General features: G+C 40.7%; 1 protein-coding gene across 1 annotated transcript in view; it reads left to right on the forward strand.

Moving 5' to 3' along the window:
• The first annotated feature begins 241 nt into the window (after positions 1 to 241).
• GLRX3 (glutaredoxin 3) overlaps positions 242 to 9,899 on the forward strand; it is a 22,181-nt gene continuing 12,523 nt past the window's right edge. The window contains exons 1-3 of the mRNA XM_005879648.1: positions 242 to 373; positions 6,812 to 6,886; positions 7,732 to 7,933. Coding sequence (XP_005879710.1) covers positions 317 to 373; positions 6,812 to 6,886; positions 7,732 to 7,933 — 334 coding nt within the window. The 5' untranslated portion in view covers positions 242 to 316. The remainder of the gene's footprint in view (positions 374 to 6,811; positions 6,887 to 7,731; positions 7,934 to 9,899) is intronic.

Here is a 9,899-nt window from a genome sequence, read left to right on the forward strand (position 1 = left end):
AATTAAGGTGGAGGAATATTCAGAACCACTTCGTGTGAGCTAAGTATTGACTAAGAAATACCATTAACTTGAAAATTCACCTAGAAGATTCCCAAGACCTTGCAAGACCTTCTATCTTAGTCTGTGTTTAATACAATGAAATTCTAACATAACAAAAAGATTCAGGCAGTTCTCGTAACTGTGGGGGAAGACTTGAATCTATATCAGTATTTGCTTACTTCTAAAGATGCCATATCTTTAAAACTGCATTTTACTTGTTTACAGGTCCCTCGTTGTGGTCCATTTTTGGGCACCATGGGCTCCGCAATGTGCTCAGATGAACGACGTGATGGCAGAGTTAGCCAAAGAGCACCCCCAGGTTTCGTTTGTGAAGGTATTTCGTGTTCTGCGTCATGTCTTTTAGGAGTTTATATGAACTAATGTGAAAGGAATTCCACATGCTTATAATTGAGGTTGGAATCTGTTATTTTTGTAGTAAACTATTCTTAAAAATCTTAAAATAGTTTTGCATCTCTCTAGTATAAGGAGTGTAAAACTCACCACACTTTCCCTACGTGTGTGGGGGCGAACAGGACCAGTACTGAGCAGGATGGGCCACGGGGAGATGCCTGTGAGCAAAAGCAGACTAGATCCAGGAGTGTAAAACTCACCACACTTTCCCTACATGTGTGTTGGGGCGAACAGGACCAGTACAGAGCAGGATGGTCCACGGGGAGATGCCTGTGAGCAAAAGCAGACTAGATCATGCACTGTGGATCATTGTGATTTTAATAAAGGAAGAGTATTAGCAGACACATTTCATGGAACAGGTAGGTGTGGTGTGGAAAGTGATTGAAGAAAGGGCGTCCCAGGTGCTGGGAGCCGGGGGGTTGGAAGAGTGGCTCTCTGGGGTTGGCAGACCTGCAGGAGACACCGAAGGTTTTTCTGACTTGTCAGGAAGCAGAGGACAAAGGAAGCCAGTCTCTTTCTTGCTTTCTGTGTTTGTACTGAGTTTTGCATGCTGTATCTTTGCAGTATCTCTTGGATGGGTAAGTACTAGAAAGTGATAATTGTGGCTCACTTGGTTTAGCACACATAATATCATTCAGGACTTAGTACTGGTTTAGACAAAAGGCTAACATATGAGTTGAGAGTCTTAGAAATGAATTATTGGGAAGGAAGGCACACCCTATATTCAAAAGCCTGGATCTTTAGGATTTAAAACAAACTAAGAAACCAAAGCCTTATTTCTTAACACCAGAATTTATTAGTTCATAAGACACGTTGACAAGTATACCTGTACATATACATAGAGTTAAAAATGACATCAGCTGGGTTTGTATGCCAGTGGATATATAAATTGAAAACAGAATTTGGACAGGCTAATTCATTTGTACAGCAGGTGTATAATTTATCAGACCGTTTCTCTATAGATAAGTGTGCTCTGAATGGGTATTGCAGTTAGGTGGCTCAAAAATCAAAACTGAAAAGCTGTGTTGAGCAGGCTCATCACACGCCTTCCCATCAGTCCTGTTGTCCCCCCATAAGTAACTGCTTGCATTAATTTTGTATGAATCCTTCTTTATGCAGATAGAGCAAGTGTGAATATAATGGCTAGCTTTTTAAAATTTAAGGGCTTATTTAAAATTCCAATGAAATGTGTAATGTAACCTTAGAATGTCACCCTAAAATGTCCAATATAAATAATGGAAGGGAACATTAAAACTGCATGTTTGTTCAGTGATAAAAGATAAGGATTACAAGTGAAATGAATGATTAAACATTTCAATCATAAGATTAATCAAGGTGATGGTAATTGTTGTAAGCCTGCTTTTATATGTATAATGTTACTGGTGTAGGTAGCACATTGTTCCTGGCTGCCATCAGAATGATTTATTTAAAGTGACGATACAGTTACTTCTCACATTGGTACCAGACTTGGCAGTGAGACTTTAAGTTGTTCAAGTGCTTGAGTGTCTCAGCCAGCCAAGGTCGGGAAGCCCTTATCTGCGGGAGATACCTGAGCCCGACTACATCTGCCGTGCCCAGGCGGTGACAGTGTGGATGGGTCGCTCCCTCTTTAGCACCGGTTTTCTCTCACTGGACATCAAGGAGGGCAGAGGCAGTTTGCATGGAGCTTGTGAGGTGGATTGTTTAAAAGGCTGCAATGGCTGAACCCTAGTGAGCAAATGAGAAATGAGATTGGCGAGACCTATTGGCATTTCCTAGTAAGAGAGGCATGTGGTTCATTCTAAAACAGCTGGCTTGTTGAGAGCTTTTTGAAACTTCTGGGCTATGGAACTGATGTTGTTACCTCTGTGTCTTTTCATTTGATTTCTTAGTCTTTTATTGAGAGCTTTTTGAAACTTCTGGGCTATGGGAAATGATGTTCTTTTACCTCTGTGTCTTTTCATTTGATTTCTTAGTCTTTTTTAATGACTGCAGTAGTTTGGCATTTTTGACGTGAAATATGGAGATTAGTCCATTCTGTGACTTAGATTTACAGAATCATGTAGGTTATCTTAAACTTGATATTTTTAGTAGTTTGATGTAAAATTTGTGACCACCAATAATTTCTTATTTTATAGATAATGGTAAAATATACCTGAGAAAAGTTAGCATGCTTTTTTGGTCCAAGTTTTGCTCACTGGAATAGGTTGCTGAAAGGCAAGGCTTTCCCATTATTGAGTCCTCGTTTCCTGGACTGCTGGTGTGGTGATGATGAAGGGCACACAGGTCCTCCTGGCGCCATGTTTATGTCCATGGTGGTCCACTCGCCTGGATCGGCCACCAAGTTTGGTCAGATCCTGAGGTTCTCATGCCTACAAGGGCTTTGAGGTGATACATGAGTTATTTCTAAGCCTCATAGAAATCTATTTTTATTCAGAATAAAATTAAAACGTTCATTAAAATGTCAAATGCCTTTGCTTTTCAAATTATGTAAAGTTGGTTTGCTAGCACTAACAAAAATGGGAATACATATTTATCATTTAATGCTTTTCAAATTATGTAAAGCACTAACAAAAATGGGAATACATATTTATCATTTAATCAATTGTTGGGTAGATAAAATCTTTGAAGATGAAGTGCCTGGTAGAGAAGATGGGAAGAAGAAGAATTATACAAGGTTTTTTAGGTGATGAACAAATTGGGTTCCCCTAGTCATATTCAAAGTCCAAATCAAATCCATGTTTTTTATAGGCGTGGCAATTTTTGATATTTTATATTTGATTTTATTTATTTTATTTTTAAAAATAAAAATGGTCTATATTTAAGGTGTCTAACATAATGATTTATATCAAACCATTTTATATGAAGTTGTTCCCATGGACCCCTGTGGCCTTTTTTGCGGGGGAGGGTCTCTGAACTTAGTCTGTGCCGTTGGTTGGACTATTAGTCAGGGAACATCTTTAACTCCTGTTTTGATTGGTTTCTGAACTAGATGATGGGTGCCTGAGGTGGGAGCCTGTACCCTGCCATTTCTTAATTGCTTTCCTTTGTGCAGGTGGCTCCCACCTCCCATGCCAGCCTCCCTCTCCGCCCCCCCAAGTTTAGTACGTACACTGGTGGCTGCTGGGCTGTGGTTACTATCCAATGCACTTGGGTACAAAAATTCTCCAAGTCAGACTCATCAGCCACCTGGTTGGTGAGATTTTCTACTGTTGCATTTCATTTAGCATTAATCTTGTTTGTATAGTAGCTGCTGTACTTGCATTTTTTGTTCATTATAACTTCATGTTGTAAAACCGAGGGTACAGAAGGAGTTAATATACAGACATTTGTATTTTCTGATTTAAAAAAATAGGGATATTTATAGTTTGATTTATTCTTAAATGTGCAACCATCTTAAAGATACAACTCACGTTGTTTAATTTTGGAAGCTCTTGACAGTCAGTATAGATCATCTCTGGAGCCTGCATGTTTAATTCTCAATGTCTGTGCAGTTGGTGTAAGCAGATAACACAGGGCAGTCTCCAGGTCACCAGCTGACTGTGCAACTAGGTACCAGCTGACCAGCTAGTTCCTGTTTTTCTGTCAGAGAATATTCACCAGTTTCCTTGGCATCCTATCAAGTAGAATTTATTTTTTAGGAACTCTAAAAATGCCCCTCAGATAATTCTAGTAGAATTGTTAAATCTTAAGAATATCCTAGTTTTTATCTGTGTTGTTGTGGTAATAAAAGAAACCCAATGAATATAGTTTATTAGCTGTTACTGCACTCACTAAGTTTGGCAAAAATCTTTAAAAAGTTATCAAAAATGTTAATTTAAATATCTATTTTGAAATTTATATCTGACTGTCTGACAAAGAATTTGAGTTTGAAAAATTTCCCTGTACTGTCAACATGCCATGAGTAGAAAGAAACCTCTGTTTGAGGTTTAACAAAATGTCCCTGAGTGTAGGTTTAAACGTTCCCTCCTCAACCTTGGAGCCTCATTGCCACCAGTGGCAATTTTTATATCCTTTCTGAGCTCAGCTCCTTATTAACTGTGTGTCTTTGGACAAGTTACCCTGTACCCAGCCACCTGTAAAGTTGAGATGCCATGCTGCACACCTGTCCAGGTTGTAAGTAGACTGGGCACGCATATGTAGAGGGCCGTCATGACTTGTGACACAGAGTAGGTCTGCCATGAAAGGTATCTGTTATCCATCAAGGATATCTTTGGTCTCTTCTGAATGTAGATCATTATTAAATATTTATATATTTAGTTTCCATTTCCATTATTGTAACTCATGTTTTACATTCAACAAAAATATTTCCAAAGAATTTTAGTGCTGCAAAGGTTTTTGAACTTCAGCTGCCCTTGACGCCTGGAGAGTGGCTGTCCTTCACTGGGACTCCTGGCCCGTGGTCAGCAGGATTTGCCTGTCGCCATTGCCTTTGTCTTTGTAGGATTGGTCTCCGGGCCTCCTAGTGGGGAGGCACACGTAGTGATCCGGCTTCAGCAGGAACGTTAGAGGCTTATTTGCTTCCCAGAAGAGTGGTCAGTAAGGGACCCTACTGGGACCCAGGACTGTGAGAAGAGACCACTTTAAAAGCATACAAGACTTTGGTTTTATGCATGTTCTGGGTTAAGACCACATTATCTTGTTTCTACTTAGTGTAGCCCTTTTATGGATTTTGCTTTTCTGTTAGAATCCAGTCGTACCACAGATGGGGATCTGGTGAGCCTAGCTTAGTGATGGCGAACCTTTTGAGCTCGGCGTGTCAGCATTTTGAAAAACCCTAACTTAACTCTGGTGCTGTGTCACATATAGAAATTTTTTGATATTTGCAACCATAGTAAAACAAAGACATATTTTTGATATTTATTTTATATATTTAAATGCCATTTAACAAAGAAAAATCAACCAAAAAAATGAGTTCGCGTGTCACCTCTGACACGCGTGTCATAGGTTCGCCATCACTGGCCTAGCTCAGTGCCCAATGCCCAGTGTGTGGTGGGCATGCCACAGATCTCAGTCGAAAGACAAAAGATAATGAACTGCCTTTGTGGTCACCTTGTCTGCTCTCTGGTCTGACTGCGGAATTGTGGGAAAAACAGCACAGATGTGTCCACAACTTTAGAGTCTGTTCTAAAGAGTTGCCTCCCAGTGCTTAGTCTTCTCTTTGTTCTTTTTTCACTTTTATTGGACAGCTGATGTTGATTTAAAGTGTATATAGTTTTTCTCATAAACACATTTAAAAATGAAAATAATTAAAAATATTGTTTCAAAAGGGTGTTCTAGAGAAAAAACAGAATTAAGGTAGTAAAAGAGCACCCAAGAGCATATGAGGTGGGAGAATCAAACCAAAGACAAATGGCTGTGCCTCCACCATGTCAAGGTTCATTTGCGTAGATATGCTGGATTGGTTAAAGCTCCGGCTAAAAATAGTGTTTCAAGCCCAGTGGAAATCTTTCACTCTCGGACAAATGCAGGAGTTATATTTTAAAAACTTTTAACAATGTAATTTATCAATAAATTTTATTTCCTACAGGTATAATGTAAATACAGGTTTTTATTGGTTTTAAAAAGTTTATATTACATTGACAGTCCTATGAGGGAAAGATGCAATATATCTCCGTTTTTCTCAAAGTGCACTGTTTTTAAAGTCTTACATAATAGCTTATAGTAATTGTGTTTAATTATTGGGAGATTGTGTGACTTAATGTGTTTCAGATTCGTGCATCAGCTATCACAGGGTGTCTTGTTGAGGGGAATTATCACACAGCGTGCACTCATCTCATTTCACAGGCATTCAAATGGGCGCAGATACCCGAAGCCAGGAACCTGCAAGGTATCTGCTTCGTGCCCAGCAGCCTTGCAGGAGTTAAAAGTAAAATTTATCAGACATCAATAGTTTATTGAAGAAATACTCCTTTTTGCTTCATAATTTGCAGAAGGCTGCAACTGTCAGTCATGATGTACTGCCTCTTGAAATTAGTCAATAGAGCAAACAGCAAGAATTGCTGTGGGCAGAAAATAAGCACTGTAATCATGACATAACTGGGGTCAGTGATTTATGGATTTCAATATAGTAGTAGCTGCATATGATTGAAAATTTACTAGGTCACTAGTGCACCAAAAATTTTATTCACAGCCTCCAGGCATCTTTTGAAATGTGCAACAAAATAAAAACCTCTGAACCTGTTTTGACACCGCAGACTCAGTGGATGACATGCCAGCCCAGTGAGTCTCATTTAAATGTAAATGTGTCATAAACTTTTGTACTACACTCTTTAAAAAACGTCAACTACTAGAAGGAATAATGCATGTGAAACTGATTTACATATTGAAGTTGTCAAAAAGGACCCTTTTATAATCAAGCTTAAATTCTCTTATTTTAAAGTTGGAAGCCGAAGCTGTTCCTGAAGTATCTGAAAAATATGAAATTAGTTCTGTTCCCACGTTTCTGTTTTTCAAGGTAAGGATAAAGCTGGCACAAGAGCGTCTCCTCTGCCCTGGGCCGTGGGGTTTCTGTTTTGGTTTCTTTACCCTCTCCCCTGACCCCTGAACATTCCCATTGGGTTGTTTCTGGCTTTGTCCCTACTCGTAGTCTCAGTGTTTGCTTGTCCTGGGGGTCCTGGAAAAGGGACATGGCTTGGAGGTCCAGCAACCAGAACTGGAGCTTCTTGAGAGCAATTCAGTTACCTGCTGTAGACCCACAGTGTTTCTGGCGCTGGGCCAGAAGTTGGTTGCTAGGGCGGCGTGGACGGAATGAAACTGCGGGCTGGCCCTGGTTTGAGGAATGATTCCTTTATGAAGCCATGCAGATCTGTCCTTAGGGCCCCCTGGGTGTTACCCCAGTCCCAGATGCCTCCTTTATACTTAATAAAGGACGCATCCCAGCCAGAGTGGGGAAATCTTTCTGTTTTAGGTGAGACGGGTCTGGCTTGAGTTTGAGATGTGGTGATGTTTACAGCCAGCCCAGTGAGTCTCATGTAAGTGTAAATGTGTCAGAAATTCTTGTACCGCACTCTTGAAAAACATCAACTACTTGAAGGGATTTGATATTTGAAAATTTACGGATGTTTTCCTAGTATGTTCCCAAAAAGGGAAGAAAGAAAAAAAGAACAATTAGTTATTTCTAAAATTGAGATGCATTGCAGGCAATTGGTAGTCAGATTTCTAAAAAGTTTTCCAGTAATAGTGTTGACCCCTTTAAAAATTGGCTAGAACTATGGATTCATAATTGTTATAATTTTGGAGCCTAAAATATAGAGGTGACGGAGGAATGCCTCACATACTAAATGAGTTTTTTAACTTTAGAATTCTCAGAAAATTGACCAATTAGATGGTGCACATGCCCCAGAGTTGACCAAAAAAGTTCAACGACATGCATCTGTGGGCTCCTTCCCACCCAGTGGTAGTGAGCACCCCAAAGAAGACCTCAACCTTCGCCTGAAGAAATTAATTCATGCTGCCCCCTGCATGCTGTTTATGAAAGGGACTCCGCAGGAGCCGCGCTGTGGTAAGACGCTGCTGTTCAGATCCTGTAACAAAGGGGCCTTCACCAGGATGGGTCAGCGAGGTGCCCACGCTGTTTTCAAGCTGTGCCATCCTCCTGTGCTTGGGTTCACATACCTCCAGAAAGTCAGGAAGGTTCCAGTTCCAAGTGGGGTTAGGTAATTACTTGGGTCATATGAATTAGTTTGCACTAGAGACTCAGAATATTGGAACCAAAAGGCATCTTAGAAGTCATCTAATTCAGGATCGTTGTTGCTTGCGTAAGTACCCAAAGGTGTGAGGGCAGCGTGCCCATGGCCTGTCTCCTGGTTGTGGAGCTGGGATCAGCTTCCAACTGCCCATTGCCGGGCCCCTGAATGGGCTTCCTGCCTGTTCCGTTACCTTTGCTGTTAACAGCCGCCCTCTCCGCCCTGGCACCCCCCTTTTACCCACCTCCTCCAGATGTAGCAGTTCACAAGCTCACTGAGCTCTGCTAGTGTTCCCATGTCTGCCCTGCTACTGCTGCCTGCCTTGTCTCCAGCATCTAGTGACTATTACCCATTGCTGTCATTTCTAATTTTTAGCTTCTGCTAATTTAAAGATTCCTAATTCTGTGTCTTACAGTCACTCTTATTTTCTGAACCTCATAGCTGCTTGTGATTTTGTCGTTAAGTAAGTTTTACAGTTATTTGACGCCTCTGGTAGGGGCTTCTGTTGTTTTCTTTGTACTGTGCCTCGCAGAGCAGTGATGCTGCATAATTGAGCATTTAATGCCTTTTGATGCGCTGCTGAGAATCTGAGTATTGGTTTCAACTGCATAGGAGGGACTTTGTTAGGTGGGTGCTATTGGTGGGATTACTGGCTGTCTAGAGTGACCATGAAAATAGCCAAGCTTCCAAATAAATTCAATTGTAAATTCTTCCCTATGTGGTTAGCAAATTACATATTAAATTATGAAAACGTCTAGTTGAAAAATAAGGTTTCATGATGAATTCTATCCTAAAAAGATACAAGAAAATCATTTCTTTATCTCTCAGTTCTACTTGAACAATTTCCTTGCCAACATCCACATATCAGGTGGCCTGCTGCGTATGTACTGAAGCCAACGTGGTCTGTCCCCGTCTGTCCCCGAGCTAGCTGCAGCGGCCTCGGGCAGTCTCTGGGAGGTGCTTTGTTTTCAGTGGAGGGTGCCCTGGTTTACCCTCTGCCATCAGGCATGAAACTCATTTCTGGCACTTTATGTGGTGACAATAACAGGAGTTAGAACACCAGCCCAGTCTGGAGTGCTGCAGAACTGGCTGCAAAATGTGGGTGAACCTGTGTGACAGGTTAGACTGGGTGAACCTACAGAAAAACCAATAGAATGTTCTCCTCTCTGGGATCGAACAGTAGCATTCTCTTCATCTGTGCTGGACGAGAACCTAAGGAAACTGGCAGGTGGGCTGGCTCAAGCTTGAGGCACCGGAGGGGAAGGCCAACTGGATGTCACGACAGGTGGGCTGTGGTCCCAACTCTGCCCCTTGCCACCTGGAGATGCAAGTCAGTCTCCCTCCGGTGCCTCCATTTCTTCCTCGGCGGAGGTGGGAGTGGGAGCCAGTCTCGGAGATCCTTTCAGCTCACTTAGAAATAATCCTTCTGCTTACCTTTCACTTCATTAGACTGCCTTTATGATGTATTTATGGCTATTTTTATGTTAACTGTCTGAGTGGCATTTAGAAGACTACAAATAACAAGTTAGAATAAAAAAAGAAGCTTTAAAGCATTTCAGAGCAATCTGAAAACACGATTAATTATAGACAGATATTCAAGATCTAATTAGGAAATTAAAAGATTTTTAGATACCAAGGATTTAACAAATTTTATTCTTTATAATTTTTATAACTACATTTTTTTAAAAAAATGTATTTTTCAACGACATTTGACATTCAATATCGTTTTGTATTACTTTCAGCATGGTGGTTAGACATTCATATACTTTACAGAATGTGTCG

The sequence above is a fragment of the Myotis brandtii genome, unplaced genomic scaffold, assembly GCF_000412655.1.
Source record: "Myotis brandtii unplaced genomic scaffold, ASM41265v1 scaffold604, whole genome shotgun sequence".
NCBI classification, from domain to species: domain Eukaryota; kingdom Metazoa; phylum Chordata; class Mammalia; order Chiroptera; family Vespertilionidae; genus Myotis; species Myotis brandtii.